Source organism: Astatotilapia calliptera, chromosome 7 (assembly GCF_900246225.1).
Source record: "Astatotilapia calliptera chromosome 7, fAstCal1.2, whole genome shotgun sequence".
Lineage (NCBI taxonomy): Eukaryota > Metazoa > Chordata > Actinopteri > Cichliformes > Cichlidae > Astatotilapia > Astatotilapia calliptera.
The window spans coordinates 7,601,168-7,624,596 of record NC_039308.1 but is presented as its reverse complement, the minus strand read 5'-3'; the positions used below and the strand labels follow the sequence as shown (position 1 = coordinate 7,624,596).

General features: G+C 38.9%; 2 protein-coding genes across 3 annotated transcripts; both read right to left on the bottom strand.

The window, feature by feature from the left end:
- Positions 1–1,103: 1,103 nt before the first annotated feature.
- Positions 1,104–10,167, bottom strand: LOC113027241 (probable E3 ubiquitin-protein ligase HERC4). The gene is made up of 23 exons (XM_026176861.1): positions 9,906–10,167; positions 9,689–9,809; positions 8,940–9,016; positions 7,890–8,111; positions 7,701–7,792; positions 7,215–7,345; positions 6,522–6,646; positions 6,364–6,437; positions 6,167–6,282; positions 5,981–6,040; positions 5,713–5,818; positions 5,311–5,506; positions 5,049–5,197; positions 4,821–4,937; positions 4,527–4,625; positions 4,260–4,430; positions 4,032–4,172; positions 3,698–3,864; positions 3,527–3,593; positions 3,360–3,430; positions 2,321–2,504; positions 2,090–2,192; positions 1,104–1,782 (listed from the first exon to the last, which is right to left on the bottom strand). Exons 1-23 carry the CDS (start codon positions 10,129–10,131, stop codon positions 1,565–1,567), a joined length of 3,033 nt encoding a protein of 1,010 aa, XP_026032646.1. The 5' UTR covers positions 10,132–10,167; the 3' UTR covers positions 1,104–1,564.
- A 1,517-nt stretch (positions 10,168–11,684) lies between these two features.
- Positions 11,685–22,670, bottom strand: LOC113025249 (probable E3 ubiquitin-protein ligase HERC3). Of its 2 annotated transcripts, none has more exons than XM_026172794.1 (23): positions 22,407–22,670; positions 22,190–22,310; positions 21,882–21,958; positions 21,437–21,658; positions 21,248–21,339; positions 20,766–20,896; positions 19,784–19,908; positions 19,626–19,699; positions 19,429–19,544; positions 19,239–19,298; positions 18,773–18,878; positions 17,944–18,139; positions 17,698–17,846; positions 17,471–17,587; positions 16,380–16,481; positions 16,093–16,260; positions 15,845–15,979; positions 15,539–15,711; positions 15,369–15,435; positions 15,212–15,282; positions 12,926–13,109; positions 12,740–12,842; positions 11,685–12,408 (listed from the first exon to the last, which is right to left on the bottom strand). In XM_026172794.1, exons 1-23 carry the CDS (start codon positions 22,630–22,632, stop codon positions 12,191–12,193), a joined length of 3,033 nt encoding a protein of 1,010 aa, XP_026028579.1. In that variant the 5' UTR covers positions 22,633–22,670; the 3' UTR covers positions 11,685–12,190. The 2 variants fall into 2 exon arrangements, with proteins under 2 accessions (XP_026028579.1, XP_026028580.1); XM_026172795.1 differs by having other exon boundaries at positions 15,539–15,705.
- Positions 22,671–23,429: the final 759 nt, after the last annotated feature.

Genomic DNA, 23,429 nt, shown 5'->3' with positions numbered 1-23,429 from the left:
CAGGTATTCCAAATATTATCATCTTGGTGTCACGATCCTGGGTCTTATGACCCAGTGTTTTGAGTTTAGTTTATTTGGATGTTTATATGATTAAGCTCATGAGTTTTTCTAGTTCTTTGTTATTAGATTCCCCTTGTGTCTTCCAACCCCTGTTAAGTCTCCCTTGCCCTTCATGTGTTTCATGTCTGTTATGTTGTCAAGTTCATGTAGTCATGTCTGCGTTTCATTATGTTTCCTATTTTATTTTCTAAGAGGTTCTGTGTTTTGTTTTACTCTTTCCCTGTGGCGTTGTTATGTCCACGTTGTGTCTACTGTGCCTTTCTGTCCCATGTTTCAGGTCCCTATGTTCTGTCTTCTCAGTTGCTGTTAAGTTTGCATGTCTAGAGTTCAGTCAGTGTGTTTCCTGTTTTACTTTGAAGGTCCATGTCTCATGTGAGTGTTTCTAGTTTTGCTTCCCTTGTCTCGTCCAGTCTGATTACTCCCAGCTGTGCTCTCCTTCTGTGTCTCATTCCCTCGTTATCCCTCTGTGTATTTAAGCCCTGTGTTTCTCTTTGTCAGTGTTGTGGTCTCGCGCATAGCTGTGTGAGTTGCCATGTGTTTTCACGTATGAGTTAGTTGCAGTTTCCCCCAGTTTAGTTTGTTCTTTGTTTCCTTCCCAAGCCTGCAATAAAGCAGTGTTTTGAGTTCACTTTTGTGTCTGTGAGTTTTGCGTTTGGGTCCTTCTCTTGCCTGCACACAGCCGAAACATGACACTTTGGCACACAGCTGTGGCTGAGGATGGAGACTCCACCCACCTATTGTTCAAATCTTTTGTTTGTGGAAGCAGCCAAACAGAGCGATCCTGGTTTAAAGGGAAGGGGTTGGATTATTCTGAAGCAAGAATAACAATATTGAGAAGGAAATGAGCAAAGTGGGTCACTTTTCAGGTAACTCCAAGTAAAACTTTAATAGTAAATCCACATCTGGAACACAGAACAGTGTAGTTTATGTTGAAAACGAACATTCTTTTTTACATAATGCAAAGTTTTTCATAAAATGTTGCAAATCTTTACTTACATATGTTAACATTGGCAACACTGGCAACATTGTATAAGTGTGGCTGATTATGATTTAGAGAGTGCAGTTTATTTGTGTATTTTCTGAGCTGTAACATTTAGGGGAAAAAACTATGAAATACTGACAGACTTTCTCCAAATTTTATAATCTAATATTACCTATTTACACTTAATAAAAATATACACACAAGCATAGATCCCAACTCATCATCATAAATTTTTTATGTTCCAGAAACTAAACTAACAGGCAGAACACACAGCCCGAGAATGGACGAGATCATGACGCTGCACAGAGGGAGACACAAACAATATATACACACCCAAGAAGGAGGCAAAGATCTCAACCTCAGACTATTAAATAAATCCAAACCAAAAGTCCAAAACGCTGGGTAGAAGACGCAGGATCATGACAGTAACAGTAAGTATGTTTCAGTAACTGCAAATGCTAGACTTGATCAACAATTACTTTTTACTGTTCAATACAGTAAAAAACTGGCGTATAATACTGATCACTTATGGATCCTCTTATTGTTGCTCAGGGCCTCTGTGAGTTTGGTTTGCATGATCTCCTTAGTTGAGTAGAACGGCAGCTCCAAGGTCGAGAAGCACGTGTGTGTCTCAGGATAGTACTGGTCATAGGAGACGTCCTCGACTTCTTTAACTTTGACTTGCATCTTGATTTTGTCCATACCGAGAATAGGCACCCGGTCAAATCCTGTCACAAACCCTAGAAGAGGAAAAAAGCAGAAATCGATGAATGTCGTGAGTTTTTGTTTACTTTTCTGCATGTTGGGGTGCTTTATCCACAACCTCAGCTGCTGTGCAACTGATGTTTCCTACCACATGTTCACTGCATCGATTAGCAAATGTCAAAACATTCCTGAGTGATCAAAACTTTAGTAGTCACTGTGATGAAGCAATGTTGCAAATTTACAATGGTAAATTCCTGCTAATAAAGCAGATTAGTAACGTAACTTCCATTTACATGTTAAAATTTAACTAGCTTTTATGATCAAATCAAATCAAATACTTACAAAGGAAAGCTTTCTTCTGGTTCTCAGTCAGTTCATCAAAAACCTCCCAAAACATCTGTATGGTGGGATGGCCTGCGCTGTATTCACCTTCATAATGTGTGTTCTAATCATAGTGAAAGAGACTGTTAGATATATTGAAAATAATTCATTCAAACTGTAATCAAAGCATGCACAAGGATGTGATAAAAAAAATTGCAGACAAATTACATCTTTGTGTCACTAACGATTTACCTGTTTCAGCTTTTCCCAGTCACTGAAGTCTTTGCCCACCATCACTTCTTGCAGCTCCTTTGGCCTGAAGAGTTTCACCAAATCCCGCTCACACACCAGGAAGAAGCCTCTCTTGAACTCCTGAAACACATTCTCCACTGATGTGTTGAAGGCATGATTCACGTAGGCATCCACAAACTCCTTCCTGTTTGGAAGATAAAAGTAGTGATTAAAAGAAACACATCCACGCTTTGGTCAAATCATGAACTGTTCTGTTCCTTTTTGTTTAAAGAGTGGTCGCTTTATATCTCTGCCATGGTCATTTCCCATTAATTGCTTAAATTACTTGCCTATAAACAGGCAAACTGAGGGTGGTGTATCGCACTGGACCTTGTTACCTTTTCTAACCTTAGTAGTAAAAATAAGGAAATTGGTTGGTTGATTATGTCCTTGTTGTAACTATGCTTCTTGGCAAATAAACTTAGACTATTGGAAAGCCTGATTATTCACCCTCAAATTGTGTCACATTTGCAAGGAAAATGCATTTGTGGGTTGAGCAGCAGAGTTGAGCATGTGACTTTCATCCATGACAAACTTTCCAGATCATCTCTGCTAATGCCAAACAGCTTATTCTGCTATTGGCTCTTGTCTGGTGTTATTTGTTGGATTGATTGGATCATTTGCTGGCATACACCCAACACATCACACTGTTTCCACCAAAACCTAGTTTTATCCGCACTTTGACCCTGTGATCATACAGTAAAATTTTGTGGTGGTGTCTTCTTGATTCACCTGTCTCTGGCTGTTTGGCTTTGGCAGAGAAGATCTGGCATGTTTAAATGGGCGCCACGCACAAATGTGCACAAAAATGACCCAATTTTAGTGGAAAAAAACATTCCAATTCTTTCCAAGAAGTGCTGTTACAACAAAGAAATTATTTACTAAATATAAATATTCTTTTATGTTATGACTTTTTGTTATGTGTAGCTTCTCTCTGGCAGGATAATTCATAGTTTGCTTTTCAAAAACATGTTATAAAAAACACTTTAATTGTCCTCACTTATTTTGACTTGTCACCAATTTTTCCGAATTTTCTGGATCAAGATCGACATCTTTCCCATCCCAGTTGATCTGTTGGAAAAAAAAAGATTTTACTGCTTTAAGAATTGCGTATCCCAAGACCATTTTGAAAACTGTTTTGATTTAAGTTGTGTGGAAAACCCCTACCGAAAAATACATGTCCAGGTTTTCCAAGTCATCATCTTGGTAGTCCTCCAGAATGTACTGCAGACTCCTGTAAACATAATATAGTTTAGGATCATTTGTATAACCAATCAACACCTAAAACTACAAATTTGTGTGAAGTAAATATAACTGTTATTAAATTTTCTGCCTTACTCTCCAACACTTGGGTTGAATTCTATCAAATCCTCCAGTGAAGGCCTTACACCGAGCAGCTTCTTGAACAGCACCAGTGGGAAGGGTAAGTAGATGATGCACTGGTTGTACAAGGCCAATCCACACAGAACTCCGAACAGGAAGAAACGCTGGTCTTCCTGAGTTGCCTGGTGTCAACGGTGAGGACAAATTTAAATCAAAAGTTAGTTGTCAAAGACTGTATTGATGACTATCATCTGTACTAAACTATTGTTAGTTATATTGTATTATAATCAGTTAAAAGAATCAGAAAATTCTGAGTCTAATCTTATTTCCAATCAATAGGAAGGCTTACTTTTGAGGAGAACCATGCCATTGTTTCAGAGTCATTGAACATGAACATCCCAGATTCAGCTGAGACCAAGTCATGAAAGACTTCATAAAAAAAGTCTTTCTTGTAGACCTCATCCATCACACGATTTCCATCAAAGAAAACCTACAAGACACAGGGGCAAAAAAAGTTTAGATCAAAACTGCATGAATGCACGAGTTTTTAATGTTATCTGTGCCTTGCTGTGTTTACCACGAGTGGCCTCTTGTAGTCTCTGGGATTCGTATCAGCCAGTTTTTCAATAGTGTCCTCCAAAACTGACGCTCGCCTTAGCTTCACTACGAACAGAAAGTCTTCCAAAACTGAGGGATAGCAACCGAATGTCCCCCAAAAACTAAAAAAGACTTTTGTCACTTCTGTAAGCTGAAATAAAGTGAATGATGTCAGTTTTACTCTTTCTCAAAGAGAGAGAAATATTCTGTGTCACATAAACACCAGTTTTTGGAAGGTTTTTTTTACCTTGGCATGGTAAGCATTCATGTCAAACACTGTTTTCTTTGATTGCAGATCCATCACAATTGGGAACTTGCACAGGATGAGAGGCTCAGCATGTGAATACTGAAAGGGAAAAACCCATAGAGGTCTTTAAGGTTTGATTGCGCATAAAAACCCCCATAAATTTCTTCATGTTGTTTATTTGAACACTGGGTATTGACTAAAAAGTGACCGAACCAAAGATGAGAAGAATGGAATAACAAAGTATGACACAGTAGATTACACACAGACACACTACTTTAGACCAGAACATTTTACCTTTCGTTGTGACTGTAAAAGCCAATGTTGCAAATCCTCCAAAAGGAAATCTTCATCAGCTGACACACAAAAATCGCTTTCTGGTATCCTTCGAGTTTCTGCAACCCTTCTGTTTGCCTAACAACAGAACATCTCATTATCTATTTATCATCATTTAAAAGGCAGAGAAAGGGTTGCATTTCACTTTAGGAATGAGTGAAATGACTGTTTTAGGATATTTATACTAACATTGTACATATATTGGAGGACTAGCAGCAGATTTCTGACTCCAGAGTTGCGAGGTACAGGTTTAAAGGACAGGATCTCTGATAGGGCCTGCTTCCACACCTTAACATATCGCACCATGGTGGAAGGTGACAGCGAGGACCACCAGTCACCTGAAGAAAAACAGAGAAAAGATAAAAAGGACATGCCATGAAACTTTGAGCACTTTCTCACCTTCCAGATTAAAAAGAGTATTGTGATATCATGTAGACAGCTGTGACAGTACCTATGATCTTAAGACTTTCATTCGACAACCTTGTTACTGCACCAGCTACCGCCTCAGCGAGCTTTATGCTCTGTTGCCGTGTGTGTTTCAGCACTGCATGCAGAAGCTCATTGAGAAGAAGGTAGATTCTCAACCCCTCAACTCCAACTGGTTTCTGGTCGAGGGAAGGAAGCAGGCGTAGCACAGCAGCCTCGATCTGTTAGTTTGGCAAGGATTGCAAGAATCGATCAGCAGCAGTTAGGTCCAGGTACTGTTACATGTGTATTACGTTAGGCAGTAGAACGGGGAATTCATACATTATGGAGAGATGCTGATTCCTCAAATTATTAGTAGGATATTTATAAAATAACAAGCAAACAAGAAGACCTTTTGCTACAGATTGCATGTATTCTAGCAACATACCTCTGCCCAAACATTGTCCTTTGTTAACAGGTTCTTGAAAGCAAGCCGTGCATGTTTTAGGTTCAAGCCGTGGTACTTCAGTGAAGTTTGATAATGTTTATCACCGCTAAGAAGACAATGAACAAAGTCCACATATAAGTATGGCACTTATCCATAAGAAAACATTTACCAGCTAAAACAATATTTCAGTTCTTTCAATCCTGAAACACCAGATCTCCCACCTTTGAAATGAGAAAAAGAATGTTGTGCACAGAAACTGTGTATTTACCTTTGTTGAAGGAAACTTTTATTCAGACAGGATGCAGAGGAAAACGCCCCGTAGATTTCCCTGTGAAGATTTAATATTTTCATCCGATTGCAGAAAAAAATGTTTTCAAAGAAATAATTTGAATGACAGAAACCATACAACACCAGGCAAACCAACAAGCTGTGACTGCCAGTGCATCATACTTACTGTTTAATCTTTTTCCATGACTTTAAATCACATTCAGAGATCCATTTGTCAACCATGTTATCAAGACAGTGTTGTGATGCAAAGCCACAGTCTGTGTTTGAACCCTCGTCAATGTCCTGTGAAGGAAAGTAGTGACTGTTTACATATTCACACATATTCGCACCTCCTCCCATCACTTAATGTGTTAGTGTCAGTACCTCATCAGACGAGCATGTTGCAAATGAACAGTTTTCTCCTGCAAAGATGTTTCTGATTTTGGGCCCATTGGTGCCTTAAATGATAAGTAAACACGTCACTTCTTTCATAGATAAATTAATTGCATCCTCAATTTGTTTATTATCAGAGGTGTAGTTACCCTGTGGCAGTCGAACAGGCAGCGGCACAGATGGATTACTCTCCTCTCGATGTCCCAGCTGCCCTTGATCCTCACAACCAAAGGAGTAGACCCTCTTGGATTCAGTCAGCACTAAAGTGTGATTCCTGTGTAGATGATAATATACTAAATATTTAGACCTCAAACCCACACATACACTTTACTAACTGCTTTACTTTAAGCATTTTTATTTAAGATGCTTGATGTTGTCTCTGATATCTGTTAGTCTCTTCAGTGATAATATAATAACTTAAGGTGTTTTATATTAGCATGCTCATGAAACTGTATAACCAGTGATCTTTAAATTAATCTATTTTTTTTAACTCTATATAAAAACATTCTTCTAAGAGAATAGTGATACATTTAAAATGTATAATTGCTTCACATGGATGTAAAAGCTGAAAAAAATAAACAAAGAAACATTCCTTGTTAAAGGATGAGACTGATTCTGCAGGATCAGATCTCGGGTCAGGATGCATCTTGTTCAGATTAGGTCAGAACAGTCAGTGAAATGTCCTAGCTTTGTTTGTTTTTTTTCTTACTCTATATAAAATAATAAAATAATAATTCCTGGGATACATTTAAAACTTTAACCTCTGTATCTTTGATGTGAAAGCTGAAAAATATTCAAAGTAACCTGAATATTTCATGAATTAAACAGTATGTGTGTTGTACCTTCCACATGTAATCTTGGTGACCTTTGCCCCCCAGAGCTCCGCAACAAGTCGAGGACGCAGTTCGTTGCGTAGTGAGTTGTGACCGAGCTGTCCGTGTTGACCGGAGCCAAATGTAAACACTGCCCCATGCTGAGGAGCCAAACACACAACCACAGTGTAAAGTCCCACAGCCATTTACTTTTACATGACAACTGTTTTAATGTGTTTGCAAAAAATAAAGAATTAAGTTGCTTTTAAAATTTGTGTCCCAGTGGTAAGTACGGCATCAAAATCAAACTCCACAGAGCTTTTCATTCTCTTTCAGCTTTCTTTTTTCATGTTTAGAACTTGTAACTTCTATAGGAAGATGTTTTTGAGACAACATTCAAAATCCTTTTTTTTTTTGCATTCCTTGAATAATTTCATTTTTTTTGTTTAAATCCACACTCTTTACAATAATATATTAGTAAGAAAGGAGAGCATCAAAATGCTCCAGTTGTCTAACCTTTGTCAAAATGGCCGTGTGGTCCTGTCCACAGGAAATGCGCTGAGCTTTCTTCATATTCAAACACTGAACAGGAGCTGGTGTGTGTCTGTCTATAAGGAAAAGGATTGTCAGTGTTATTATGTTACCAGATTATAATGCTCATTAACATACAATAAAGGTAGGACATTTATTGTAAAGCCACAGTACCTTTTGTGTCTCCCAGCCCGAGCTGTCCACAGTCATTTCTCCCCCAGCTGAAAACACCTCCAGAGACAGAGAGGGCGAAACTCTGGTCTCCTCCTGCAGCGACCTGGATCAGGGGGATCGCTGACAGTGATGGCACATGTTGAGGTGATCTGCAGACAGACTTTCTCGTACCCAGACCCAGCTGGCCCCTGCAGTCCTGACCCCACGTATACAGCTGACCATCTGTGGGAGAATCAGCATGTCTCTGTGAAACACTCTCACTCCTGATATCTTCAACTTTTACTCAGAGTTTATGTTTAATGTCATGACCAAATGGAAATAAAATTTCCAATTCAGATTTCATATATAAATGCTTGTATGCACAAAAGATAATGCGTACCTGATGGAGAAAGTGAGACTGAAGTTTAAAATTCACCCGTCCTTCTAGGCTTTAAATGATTAGATCTTATTTTGAGTGCACCAATAAACTGCTTTAACCTGCCCACAGTAGCTAAACACACAGTGGCAAAATATTGTTTGTTCCTACATCTAAAATACTCTAATTACTCATTAGATAGATCGATACCTTTATTTGGTTGTTTACAATTGTACCATGCATGTGTTTTATAATTATACAATTTAAAATATGTGGAGGAATGTATATCTATATAGACATGTATACAAAGACAAATAACATGAACTACACGACAGATGTTGTTAAACTACAACCTTAGGGTCCGTACAATTATGAAGTGCAAGTTGGATAGACTGATTCAGGGTCTCTTAATTATTTTAGCTTGTTTAAATAACAACCTAAGATGAGATGGCTGCTGCTCCCTGACCCTGGTTCTGCTGGAGGTTTTTTCCTGTTAGAAGAGAGTTTTTCCTTCCCACCATCACCAAGTGCTTCCTCAGAGGGGTTCTTTGACTGTTGGGATTTCTCTCTATTATTGTAACGTCTTTACCGTCAAACATAAAGTGCCTTGACGTGACTGTTGTTGTGATATGGTGCTATATAAATAAAACTGAATTGAACTAAAAATCTTTAGCGCTTGCAAAATTCTACTGTACCTTTGGTCAGTGCAACTGAGTGCTGACTCCCACAAGCAACCTGAGAAACCTGCTTGTTAGAAAAAGCTTCCAGTGGCCTGAAAGAGAAAGAGCAGAAGAAGAGAACAGAGCTGAAACAGCCATTTATGACCGCTAACTATGAACCCAAATAAACATGAATCACACTGTATACACTCCTAGGACTACGATGGAGTATTAGGACCACATTAAGAAAAAGAAATTGTGTCAATTTTGAAAATAAAGTTGACACACCCACCCAGCACATCACCCGGGTAACCACAGGAGGGCGGCACAGGACAAAAAAAAAAAGCCAAACCAGACTGAAAATCATCACATATTCCAGGGCTGGAATACATATATACTGTTTATACTGTATCTAATTATTAGAAACTATTTAATATACGATTTTTACATTTTTTGCCTTCTGACCAGATGCAGCTGGTCACACACTGTGTTTATGTAAGGAAAAAATGTCTTGTAACTTAAACCGATTCTGTAACTCATCTACAAAAAGCATTTTGTAAAAGGTAGACTATAGCAGCACTGGCAGTTTGTCTTGAAACAGCTGTCATCTCCACATTATAACACATTTTCGACTTTTTTAAATAATATTTTTTTCTTAACGTGATACTAATACTCCTTCTCACAGGACCAATAATAATAATAATAATAATAATAATAATAATAATAATAATAATAATAATAATAATAATAATAATAATAAATGTTTGCACATCTGTATCTGTTACCTGGGAGTGAAAGGTGGGTGTCTGGTGTCCACACAGAGAACTTTGCCGCTCACAGACAGCAGTGCGACCACATCATTGCCACAACTCACAGCCTCTATCTTCTCTTTGTGTTTCACAAACTCTGCAGATTCACAAGCCACAAACACAGCAGGTGTGAGTGGACACAGTTCGGTTAAATGTAGCAGAGAGTGAACTTGTTAGTGACACCGATACTCACTCTGCCTGCCTCTCACTCTTCTCCCATCCTCGTTCTCGTTTGTGCGGATAATGAACGCGTTTCCATTACTTTTAACGAAAGCCAGCACGTTTCGACCTGCCGACAGATCCGCGATGTGATGGCTGATGTTTAAGTAATGAACTCCATCATCAGTGGTCGTGCTGTCGGTACCGGAGCCGTCTTTCACGTAAAACCCGCGCTGACAGTCCTCTCCCCAGGAAAACATGTTGTCGTGTGTTTAGGGGCAACAGCTGATCCTCACTGTGTCACTCTGCAGTCTGTCAGCCAGAAACGAAACTTAAACTTAAGCATGCCGCTGCACAGCATCCGGAAAGGAAACAATAACACGAGTCAGCTGATCTGTTAAAGTAACGAAACGAAAGTAAAACTGATAAGAGATAATCATAATAACAATAACAAGGAGAGGTCAATTGTGTAGCTTTTCATTTGGTTTCGTTTCACACGCAGGAAGTGGACAAAAATGCATGTTTGTATTGTACAATGTGGGAAATGTTGATACTGCGTTTAGCTGGTATCAACTTTTTATGTAACAAACCTTAAAAAAAAGAGAAAAAACCAACTACTGTATAAATTTAAAGGCTTGGCAAAAATCATGAAGGAGAGGTTTCTAAAAATAACATGATTTATTGATGCATGCAATTGAGATAGAGGTATTTGGCTCATACACTTCAATGGCCCGTCTTGGCATAACAGAACCCCAGATGTGATGGGCATTAGAGCAGGATCCCCCGGAGTCTGGACACTGGTGGTGGAGATAAAGACGGAGGCTTGAATGGAGCCTGAGTAATGATAGGCGGTGATGGGGAGTGGGTGGGTTGCACGAAGGCGTCTGCAAAGGAGAATGACAGATGCGAACTAAGACTTAAAGTGCTTCGTGTGACCTGAGACACGAAGAAGATGATTGGACAGGACCAATGATGTCATAAACAGGTTGACAGCGTGAACAAGTGGAAGTGACGTGAAGAACAGACTGGGAGCAGACAGACATCATAGATCTACCTTACTGAACTTATGTATAAGCTTCATAACAGTTTCAGTCCACCTTCAATGCTCCTGACTTTGCTTCCCTGGCCTCTCCTATGCTAAAAAAATTAATTCATTAAAAATATATATATTAACACTAGTACTACTACTACTAATAATAATAATAAATAACAATAACAGCAGTTACTGTTAAGCTTTGCCTGGCAGTGTGCAATATATCAAATATGCCTGGAAAAAATATATACTGTATATTTCATGTATAATATATATCTTGGCTCTGTATGATGTTGCTGAGAGCAGATATTCCCAATATGATCATCTTAGACCTGCAGCTGTATCAATGAGCTTGGAGCTCCATCCACTTACTGTTTGAATCGTTTGTGGAGGCAGACATCCACAAACTCGGCTTAAAGCCAAAGGATTGTATTTTGAACTCTGAGACTTCCACAGAGTCCAGCATTAACAATTTGGAATTGGAAATGAGCAAAGTGCATCGAATTTCAGTTTTAATTTATTCTAAGCAAAGCTTTAATAAAATTTAATCCACATCTGAAAAACTGAACAGTGAAAGTTTTGTTCAGAACGAAGATTAATTCTTTTATGGTGTAAATACTTTTCATAGAATTTTGATATTTAATAAATATCACACATGTCTACAATGACAACATTGCATAGGCTCAATATGATTTACTGAATGCAGTTATTTTGAATATTATTTGGATATTTGAATATTTTATGAGATGTAACAATAAGGAACACTTCCTCCAAACTATATAAAAGCATGTATCACATTTTTATTTTTAGTAGGTGGGATTTCTTTGGTATACATACATTCCATCTACATCACAATCAGCAGCAGTACAACTAACTACAAATGCTACTCTTTGGTCAGCAATTCACAGAGTGCAGCATTACAATGTTATGTCTTCTGTTCAGTACAGTAAAAAAAATGGCATTTATTGTTGCCAACTCATCATCATAAATTTTTTATGTTCCAGAAACTAAACTAGCAGGCAGAACACACAGCGCGAGAATGGATGAGATCATGACGCTGCACAGAGGGAGACACAAACAATATATACACACCCAAGAGGGAGTCAGGGCAAAGATCTCAACCTCAGACTATTAAATAAATCCAAACCAAAAGTCCAAAACGCTGGGTAGAAGACGCAGGATCATGACAGTAACAGTAAGTATGTTTCAGTAACTGCAAACGCTAGACTTGATCAACAATTACTTTTTACTGTTCAATACAGTAAAAAACTGTCTTATAATACTGATCACTTATGGATCCTCTTATTGTTGCTCAGGGCCTCTGTGAGTTTGGTTTGCATGATCTCCTTAGTTGAGTAGAACGGCAGCTCCAAGGTCGAGAAGCACGTGTGTGTCTCAGGATAGTACTGGTCATAGGAGAGGTCCTCGACTTCTTTAACTTTGACTTGCATCTTGATTTTGTCCATACTGAGAATAGGCACCCGGTCAAATCCTGTCACAAACCCTAGAAGAGGAAAAAAGCAGAAATCGATGAATGTCGTGGAAAAAGTGGAAGTCACTGAGTTTTATTTTGTGCATAACATTATGGCCTGATAGCCCTCTGAAGTCACACTGTCAGTTCATTCATGACTGCTCATCCACCTCAGCAGTTCATCAAATGCTTTTTCCTACTAAAGACCAGATACCAAATGCACAAATTAGGAAATGTAAAAACATTCTGGAAACAAATGAACTCAGCTCATAAAACACGAATATTTTACTTTATTAAATCCTTGCAATTTGTGGCTTTACAAGATTAGCACTCATTGTTTTATATGATCAACTCAAATACTTACAAAGGAAAGCTTTCTTCTGGTTCTCAGTCAGTTCATCAAAAACCTCCCAAAACATCTGTATGGTGGGATGGTCTGCGCTGTATTCACCTTCATAATGTGTGTTCTAATCGTAGTGAAAGAGGCTGTTAGATATACTAAAGATAATTTAAACTATAATAGAACTGCAGACAAATTACAGCAGTTTACCTGTTTCAGCTTTTCCCAGTCACTGAAGTCTTTGCCCACCATCACTTCTTGCAGCTCCTTTGGCCTGAAGAGTTTCACCAAATCCCGCTCACACACCAGGAAGAAGCCTCTCTTGAACTCCTGAAACACATTCTCCACTGATGTGTTGAAGGCATGATTCACGTAGGCATCCACAAACTCCTTCCTGTTTGGAAGATAAAAGTAGTGATTAAAAGAAACACATCCACGCTTTGGTCAAATCATGAACTGTTCTGTTCCATTTTGTTTAAAGAGTGGTCGCTTTATATCTCTGCCATGGACATTTCCCATTAATTACTTGCCAATAAACATGCAAACTTGTGGTGTATCTCAAGGATATCAGGGCTCTAGACTAACTTGTTGCCATGGGCACACCGGCACAAAAGTTAGGCACACTCAAATTTTTCAACCGCATCGCTTAACACCGCAGTTTTACATGTGCATCTTTTTGGGGGGGAAATTGCAGTCCATACATATAACATTCATTTCTAAATTATTAACTAACAATCTTGTGCTTAAAGTGCTTTGTCAATATTGTAGAAAATGTTAAACTTAATCATTATCTCGGCCTCCTCTGATGACCTGTTTGCTGTTGCATGCTGCTGAAAGGCAGTGGGGAGAGGGGACACTTGGGCATTTATCGCAGCATATAATGTGTTTTTCTGGATACACTGTGCTTTTTCAGCATTCAAAGATTGGTGGCAACGTGTCAGAGCACTGGCTATGAATTTCAGACGGATCAGGCCTTAACTTAACAAAAAAGTTATCAATAGTTCTTTTCATCTTTTCTTATTACCCAGAGCTACATCCACTTCTGTCGTGCCTAGGCTGCTCACTAGGGCTGGGTATCATCACTGATTTCTATAATCCATTCGATTCCAGTTCTCAAAGTCCTGATTCGGTTCAATTTAGCCTCAGACAGTCAGAAATATTATAATTCTGATCATTTATCAGTACTGATACATGTGAAACTTCATCAGAATTGTGAACATCACAGCAGATGCCTTTGTGTCAAAGTAACTGAGAATAAAACACCGAAAAACATGAAGGAGATTTTTCTGGCCTGGCTTTTTATAGCAGATAACCTTAAAAACATTCTGCAATATTCTGTAATTTTGCATAATTTTAAAAAGTTTAAATTTCTTCAGTATTGAACAACAGAAAAAACAAAAGGCTTTCTTGTCCGAGGTCATTTAAGTGAAAAAAAGAAAAAGAAAAGAAAAAGACAGCAGCCACAGCGCTGTAAACAACGGTAGACTGGTGGGTAATAAGCGAATGAATAATACAGAAAACAGAGATTGGAGACGGGAAACTGTTCTTGAAGTACAGAGAGAGATAGAGAGAGAGCTAGCTGTGCATGAAGTGTGATTTTAATAGTCGTGGAAGCAAAACAGCAAAATTCATGACAACATTGACCAAATGTGAAGCGCAGTTTGCTGCTTCTTTTGCTGCTGGCTCGGTGGATTTTGGTTGGAGAGACAAAACCTGCAGCTCAGAATCAGCGCAAAAAGACGTAAACACAGAGCGGACCCGATGCATCAGAATCGCTAAGCTCCGACAGCGTGTCCGTCTACGGGCCGTCGGGTGAGAAAGCCGAGAAAGACAAAGCTGATTCTGATGCGTCGGGTCTGTGTTTACGTCTTTGTGTGGAATCCGTGTACCTGCTCTCATTTGCTGTTTGGTTGTTGTTGAAATAGTTTTGTGAGCTTTAACCTGAGATTCTGGCGTTTCTGGTAAAACACATTTATATTTAAAAGTCAATTCAGGATTTAATGAATCGATATCGCTTTATTCAAACTACTCACCTCCCTCTTCCAACTGCACTTTCAACTGGACCAAGGCCAATCAGAGAGGTCCCGACCCCTGACTATCTCTGATTGGTTTAGTGACCACACGGAGAGTTGCAGAGATTTTTTTTTTTTTGTTACCTGAACAGTGCGACCAAATATTTTTTTAGGCGCACCACTGAAAAATTTGCTCGCATTTGCGACCAAATTGGTCGCACTCTAGAGCCCTGGATATACACCGAGTCTTGGTACTTTTTCTAATTAAATGCTTCTGCTTGGTCACAAAACAGTTTAATGTATGTTTCTTTGCAGATGATATCCAGTTATATCTTTCTGTCAGCTCCATTGTCACTGTCACTGTTGGTAGAGTCGTTAGATATTATGTGATGACTTGTTATTATCTCTAGCTTCTCTTTGGCAGGACAATACTATATTTGGTTTTAAAACGCATGTTATGAAAAAATGCTGCCATTGTCCTCACTTATTTTGACTTGTCACCAACTTTTCAGGACCTTCAGGATCAAGGTCAATGTCCTTTCCATCCCAGTTGATCTGTTGGGGAAAAATAGATATTATTGATTAAAGAAGCGAGTTGATATCAAAGCCGTTTTTGACTTAAAGTTGTGTTAAACACCTACCGAAAAATACATGTCCAGGTTTTCCAAGTCATCATCTTTGTAGTCCTCCAGGATGTACTGCAGACTCCTTTAAACACAAAATACTTTGAGATGATTTGTGGAACCAACCAGCACCTAACACTACAAATATTTGCACAATACAGCAAATACAAGGGAACTTTCTCCCTTACTCTCCAACACTTGTGTTGAATTCTATCAAATCCTCCAGTGAAGGCCTTACACCGAGCAGTTTCTTGAACAGCACCAGTGGGAAGGGTAAGTAGATGATGCACTGGTTGTACAAGGCCAATCCACACAGAACTCCGAACAGGAAGAAACGCTGGTCTTCCTGAGTTGCCTGATGCTGACAGTAGAGACATTTGAAATTGTTTTCTTGAATTAAGGAGTAATAAATCAGCAATCACAATTGTTAAATAGTTTTTGAAGTCAGTCTCGGTCTATTTAAATTATATTTTTAGTAACTTAGTAACTCTTACTTTTGAGGAGAACCATGCCAGTGTTTCAGAGTCATTGAACATGAACATCCCAGATTCAGCTGAGATCAAGTCATGAAAGACTTCATAAAAAAAGTCTTTCCTGTAGACGTCATCGATCATTTCATCAAACAAGACCTACAAGACAAAATTATAAAAAGTAAACAAAATTTGTTGTATGCCAAAATATTGTTTATATAACAATGTGTACACAACAATGCAAACATTTTGAGTTGGCTTGTTGTTTTTACCCTAAGTGGCTTCTTGTAGTCTGTGTCACAAGCATCCGCCAGTTGTTCAAAGGTGTCTTCCAAAATGGTTGCTCGCCTCAGGTCCAGTAAAAATACATCTTCATCGTAATCATCAAAAATGTACAAAAAGTCAAAGAAATTCTCCAAGTAGTAACTCATCTGCATTGTCTGGAAAAAAAAGTTCAAGATTCAACGTGTTTTTGTTTTGCCTACCTGATTACTTACTTTAAAGTGTATTTTAAACAGAGTATTGTATCACACCAAATTCATATAAGGATGTCATTTACCAGCTTGGTGTATTCAGAATTAGAGTCAAAAACCAATTTTTTTGATTGCAGGTCCATCACAATTGGGAAGTCACAAAGGAGAAGTGGCTCAGCTTTGGCATTCTAAACACAGAAAAGAAAACATACAGTTCTTTTGAGTTTAATAATGCAATTGTTAGCAATGCAGACATTTTCAGTTGGAACCACTCATTTTTTTATGATATGTTACATGCTGTAATGTGATTGTCATGATTTGGCTGTGCAGCAGGCAGGAAAGGACCCAAATGCAGACTCACGGAGGCGAAAGTAGACTCAGACACAGCTTTTTTTGCTAAATGGCAAAACAACACAAAACTAGACTGGAAAATTATATAAACCGGGCACACGGGGACACGCACAACCATGAGGGACATAAATACACAGGAGGATAACGAGAGAAGTAAGAACACACGGGGAATACAGCTGACACGAATGAACCTGACGCCACAGGGGAAGCACAACTAGACACACAGAACATGGAAATACGAGACTTTCACAATAAAACAGGAAATGTAGAAACATCACACAGGAGCCGACAGGAGGGAGCATGAGAGGGAGAGAGAGAGAGAGGAGACGAGAGAGACAAGACACAAAGGGCGACACAATATTCAAACATGACATGGTGACTGGGAGGACACAACACTCAGAGAAACGAGAAGGTCTAGGAAGACAGATAAACACAATAGATGGAGAAAATATGGAATGACACACAAGGATGGGAACACAGGCACAGAAGAGGGAAATAAGGCACAAAGACTAACACACATAAACACATACTGAACAAAAGCTAACAGAATAAACTCAGGGAACCATAACACAAAATGTCATAAAAACAGAAGAAACTCAGAATGCTGGGACCCAGAACCATGACAGTGACGGTAAATATAATGTCAGGCTGCATAATGGGATGTTAATATGAACAGATGGTGAAGAGTCAATGAATGATCACACCCAAGGCAAATGACAAAAGAAAAAAAGAGAAAACAGCCATCACAAAAGCAGACCCAAACACATGACAGACACATCGCTTTAGCCTAAAACAGAAACAAAAGGCAGGGTTTTGTTTTGTTTACCCCGTTTTCTGAACGTAAATGCCACTGGTCCAGATCCTCATTAAGAAATGCTTCATCCAACAATAAATAAAAACTGCTCTCCGGTATCCTTCGAGATTCCGCAACCCTGCTGTTGGCCTTTAAAAGAAAAATTTTACTTACAATTTATTTTTGTTTTCAGGTTAAAAAAAAGAGGCATTAAGGCTTAAGAAGGAGTAAAATGACTGGTTTAAGATAATAACACTGACGTTGTACATGTATTTGAGGACTAGCAGCAGATTTCTGACCCCGGAGTTGCGGGGAACAGGCACAAAGGACAGGATTTCTGAGAGTGCCTGCTTCCACACGTTAATGTGTCGAATCATGGTGGAGTGCGACAGAGAGGACCACCAGTCACCTGAAGAAAACAATAACGTTAGCAAAAGTAAAAACAGCAGATAGAAGGGCTTTAAAATTTCCATGTATAATAGCGGTGGTGGGTATAGGCAACATACCTATAATCTGGAGGCTTTCATTCGACAACCTTGTTACTGCATTGGCTACCGCCACAGCGAGCTTTATTCTCTGTTGCCGTTTGTGTTTCAGGACTGTGTGCAGAAGCTCAATGAGAAGAAGGTAGATTCTCAACCCCTCCACTCCCAGTGGTTTCTGATCGAGGGAAGGAAGCAGGCGTAGCACTGCAGCCTCGATCTGTTAGTTTGGCAAGGATTGCAAGGATCACTCAGCAGCAGGTAGATCAAAGGTGGACTGTTTTTGTGCAGGGTGGCGTTCAGAGGAAAAATGTTCGGATTATTTAGGTATCTTATAAAAACCAGGATTCTTACCTTGTCACTTAGAGTGTATCCAGTTACTATTAGCAAATATCCCCTAAATGAGTCATATGCAAGTGTTTTTTTAAAGGCGACTGTGCCTGTTCAATATGTGGCCACAGATAACAAGTACATTACAATAATATATACAATATATGAAATGATAATCATGTGTCTGCTTGATTAAGCTATATCAGGTTTTAGACTGTCTCAGTGATACAAATGGGTAGAAACTAGAAGACAGTCTAGACTGAGGCTTTGTTTTAGAGTTATAATTACATGTGAGTGTCTGAGATAGTCTGAGTTTTGTACATATTGCAACAGTCAAAATAACAATTGAAATACTCCCCTCCCCCCCCCTCCAAGTATAAAAAGGATCAAATGAATGATTGTCAACATAGACATAAAAACAAGGAGTCATGAGTCTTGACATTTCTCAAATTATTGGAAAGATTATTTATAAAAACAAAAACAGAGCCTTTTCCTACAGATTACATGTATTCTAGTAACATACCTCTGCAAGAACATTGTCTTTCTTTGCCAAATTTTTGAAAGCATGCCGTGCATGTTTCATGTTCAAACCGGGGTACTTTGGTGAAGTTTGGAAATGTTTATCACCGCTAAGAACACAAAGAAAAAAGTCCACATTAAAGCGTTTCTTCTTCTGCATCAGCAAATATATATAGCAGCTAAAACATTACCGCGATCACCCAGTTAAGTTAAGAGCATGTTCACATTTGCTAATTAATTAACTTTTAACACTGATAGGAATATCATTAGTTTGGCTGCTATTTTGACATCAACCAATGTACCAGACAAACCCACACTGTGTCCTCTTATTCATGCTAATAAGAATCATCGATATCATTACAAATTAGCACAGAATAGCCATAAATGGCAGCGCTAAATTTCTTAAGCCAAAACATATTAGACCTACCACCGACAACCTGCCATGACATGGACATTAACTCTGTATTTACCTTTTTTCAAGGAAACTTTTATTCAGATAGGATGCAGAGGAAAATGCCTCCATGATTTCCCTGTGAAGATTTAATGTTTTCATTCAATTGCAGAAAAAAAAACTTGCTTTCAAACGAATAATTTGAGTCACAAAAGCCATAAATCACCAGGCAAACCAACAAGCTGTGACTGCCAGTGCATCATACTTACTGTTTAATCTTTTTCCATGACTTTAAATCACATTCAGAGATCCATTTGTCAACCATGTTATCAAGACAGTGTTGTGATGCTATGTCACAGTCTGTGATTGAACCCTCGTCAATGTCCTGTGAAGGAAAGCAGTGACTGTTTACATATTCACACATATTCGCACCTCCTCCCATCACTTAATGTGTTAGTGTCAGTACCTCATCAGACCAGCATGTTGCAAATGAACAGTTTTCTCCTGCAAAGATGTTTCTGATTTTGGGCCCATTGGTGCCTTAAATGATAAGTAAACACGTCACTTCTTTCATAGATAAATTAATTGCATCCTCAATTTGTTTATTATCAGAGGTGTAGTTACCCTGTGGCAGTCGAACAGGCAGCGGCACAGATGGATTACTCTCCTCTCGATGTCCCAGCTGCCCTTGATCCCCACAACCAAAGGAGTAGACCCTCTTGGATTCAGTCAGCACTAAAGTGTGATTCCTGTGTAGATGATAATATACTAAATATTTAGACCTCAAACCCACACATACACTTTACTAACTGCTTTACTTTAAGCATTTTTATTTAAGATGCTTGATGTTGTCTCTGATATCTGTTAGTCTCTTCAGTGATAATATAATAACTTAAGGTGTTTTTACATTAGCATGCTCATGTAACTGTATAACCAGTGATCTTTAAATTAATCTATTAAATTTTTTTAAACTCTATATAAAAAATGTATTCTAAAAGAATTGTGATACATTTAAAATGTATAATTGCTTCACATATAATTGCTCCTTTGTCCCACACGCCATCAAACTCTTTAACTCCTCTCTGGAGGGGAGAGGGAGGGGAAACAGGAGGACAAAGGAGGGGGGAACAACTAAGCTGTAGTGCCTCTTCACCTCACTGTACAATACCTTGTGCAATACTTTTTGTAAATAGTCAACAGTGCAATAGACTCAATACTTGAAATGTGCAATTCACTTGTATTTTTATTTTTATTCCTATTTATTCTATTTATCCCCTTCGTATATTTTATTTATATTTGTCTCTGTTGTGTGTGTGTGTGTGTGTGTGTGTGTGTGTGTGTGTGTGTGTGTGTGTGTGTGTGTGTGTGTGTGTGTGTGTGTGTGTGTGTGTGTGTGTGTATATATCATTCTGTAACTCTGTAACTTCTGTCGGTGCTGTGCTTTTTGGAAATCGAATTTCCCAGAGGAACCCACCCGAGGGATTAATAAAGTTCTATCTTATCTTATCTTACATGGATGTGAAAGCTGAGAAAAATAAACAAAGAAACATTCCTTGTTAAAGCTGAAAAAAATTAGATCATGAATTAAACAGTATGTGTGTCGTACCTTCCACATGCAATCTTGGTGACCTTTGCCCCCCAGAGCTCTGCAACAAGTCGAGGACGCAGTTCGTTGCGTAGTGAGTTGTGACCGAGCTGTCCGTGTTGACCGGAGCCAAATGTAAACACTGCCCCATGCTGAGGAGCCAAACACACAACCACAGTGTAAAGTCCCACAGCCATTTACTTTTACATGACAACTGTTTTAATATGTTTGCAAAAAATAAAGAATTAAGTTGCTTTTAAAATTTGTGTCCCAGTGGTAAGTACAGCATCAAAATCAAACTCCACAGAGCTTTTCATTCTCTTTCAGCTTTCTTTTTTCATGTTTAGAACTTGTAACTTCTATAGGAAGATGTTTTTGAGACAACATTCAAAATCCTTTTTTTGCATTCCTTGAATAATTTCATTTTTTTTGTTTAAATCCACACTCTTTACAATAATATATTAGTAAGAAAGGAGAGCATCAAAATGCTCCAGTTGTCTAACCTTTGTCAAAATGGCCGTGTGGTCCTGTCCACAGGAAATGCGCTGAGCTTTCTTCATATTCAAACACTGAACAGGAGCTGGTGTGTGTCTGTCTATAAGGAAAAGGATTGTCAGTGTTATTATGTTACCACATTATAATGCTCATTAACATACAATAAAGGTAGGACATTTATTGTAAAGCCACAGTACCTTTTGTGTCTCCCAGCCCGAGCTGTCCACAGTCATTTCTCCCCCAGCTGAAAACACCTCCAGAGACAGAGAGGGCGAAACTCTGGTCTCCTCCTGCAGCGACCTGGATCAGGGGGATCGCTGACAGTGATGGCACATGTTGAGGTGATCTGCAGACAGACTTTCTCGTACCCAGACCCAGCTGGCCCCTGCAGTCCTGACCCCACGTATACAGCTGACCATCTGTGGGAGAATCAGCTTGTCTCTGTGAAACACTCTCACTCCTGATATCTTCAACTTTTACTCAGAGTTTATGTTTAATGTCATGACATAGACCCTGTGTGGACAATTAGTAAGGCAACCAAACGTGTTTCGTATAAATGTAAGTTGGATGGACTGACTCTGTCTAAATTATTTGAGTTTTTCATTTACATTTGTAGCAGTTTATTGCAGAACTGTACTGTACCTTTGGTCAGTGCAACCGAGTGCTGACTCCCACAAGCAACCTGAGAAACCTGTTTGTTAGAAAAAGCTTCCAGTGGGCTGAAAGAGAAGGAACAGGAAACAGAAGAAAAATCCAAATAAACAGGCTACACACTGCGGGGTTAAAGGCCTAATCATAACAGCCATAATAAATCATTTTGCACATTTCTATTGCCAGTCTATGGAACATACTTTTTTTCTTAATGTGGTACTAATACTCCTTCTCATAGGACCAATAAAAACAACAACAACAACAATAATAATAAAGGTTTGCACATCTGTATCTGTTACCTGGGAGTGAAAGGTGGGTGTCTGGTGTCCACACAGAGAACTTTGCCGCTCACAGACAGCAGTGCGACCACATCATCGCCACAACTCACAGCCTCTATCTTCTCTTTGTGTTTCACAAACTCTGCAGATTCACAAGCCACAAACACAGCAGGTGTGAGTGGACACAGTTCGGTTAAATGTAGCAGAGAGTGAACTTGTTAGTGACACCGATACTCACTCTGCCTGCCTCTCGCTCTTCTCCCATCCTCGTTCTCGTTTGTGCGGATAATGAACGCGTTTCCATTACTTTTAACGAAAGCCAGCACGTTTCGACCTGCCGACAGATCCGCGATGTGATGGCTGATGTTTAAGTAATGAACTCCATCATCAGTGGTCGTGCTGTCGGTACCGGAGCCGTCTTTCACGTAAAACCCGCGCTGACAGTCCTCTCCCCAGGAAAACATGTTGTCGTGTGTTTAGGGGCAACAGCTGATCCTCACTGTGTCACTCTGCAGTCTGTCAACAAGAAACGAAACTTAAACTTAAGCATGCCGCTGAACAGCATGAGGCAACAAAATCACAACAGTCGGGAACACGATAGTGAAACTGATAACAGATAATCATATGAGACAACAAACACCAGCGCAAGACGATTGCGCTGTTTTTCAGATCCATGAGTAATATTGATGGTATTAATGTGGCAACGGTAATGTTTATAGCTTTTATCCCCAATGTTCCATTCCATTCAATTCAATTTTACTTTTTGTAGGGCAAAATTACAACAGCAGTCAACTCAAGTACCCTTTTGAATGACAGCAGGAGAGAAAATGGAGAGAACCCCCCAAATAGACCAACAACGCTGAGACAGAGGAAAAAAAACTATGGCGGAGAGCTGACATTTCATTATCACCAATGATTAAATACTTGGATTACCACAATATGATGTAAGCTGGTATGTTTTGATCAGTGGTTTGAATTTCATTTAAGTTAGATTAATTATATTGTTGACAAAAGAGAAAGCTGATGATAATGAAAACTAAATCAGTTAAAATGTTGAGAGGGTCAGCAGATACATGCGCTTTGACACTGATGAAGCAAAGTGTGTGTGAATATTTCTGTTAACTTTGACAAAATGGCAAAATAGTAAAAAGAAACTTATGGGAACAACAACAGGTTTAGTATTAACCAACCGGCCCATTTAACAGACACAGCAGCGATTACATTCCTGCACTCTATGATACTGGCTCATAGTGAACACTCT

What these genes read in the sequence shown, in the direction of transcription:
- LOC113027241 (XM_026176861.1), bottom strand. Translation starts at nt 10,131, where the DNA reads ATGTTTTCCTGGGGAGAGGACTGTCAGCGCGGGTTTTACGTGAAAGAC. An exon ending in GCCTGTTCGACTGCCACAGG is followed by an intron (nt 6,438 to 6,521) that starts GTAACTACACCT and finishes TTATCATTTAAG; the next exon opens with GCACCAATGGGCCCAAAATC. An exon ending in TGGCATGGTTCTCCTCAAAA is followed by an intron (nt 3,865 to 4,031) that starts GTAAGCCTTCCT and finishes CGTTGACACCAG; the next exon opens with GCAACTCAGGAAGACCAGCG.
- LOC113025249 (XM_026172794.1), bottom strand. Translation starts at nt 22,632, where the DNA reads ATGTTTTCCTGGGGAGAGGACTGTCAGCGCGGGTTTTACGTGAAAGAC. An exon ending in CTCGGTTGCACTGACCAAAG is followed by an intron (nt 21,659 to 21,881) that starts GTACAGTACAGT and finishes ATTCTCCCACAG; the next exon opens with ATGGTCAGCTGTATACGTGG. An exon ending in CCAGAAGAAAGCTTTCCTTT is followed by an intron (nt 12,409 to 12,739) that starts GTAAGTATTTGA and finishes TTCCTCTTCTAG; the next exon opens with GGTTTGTGACAGGATTTGAC.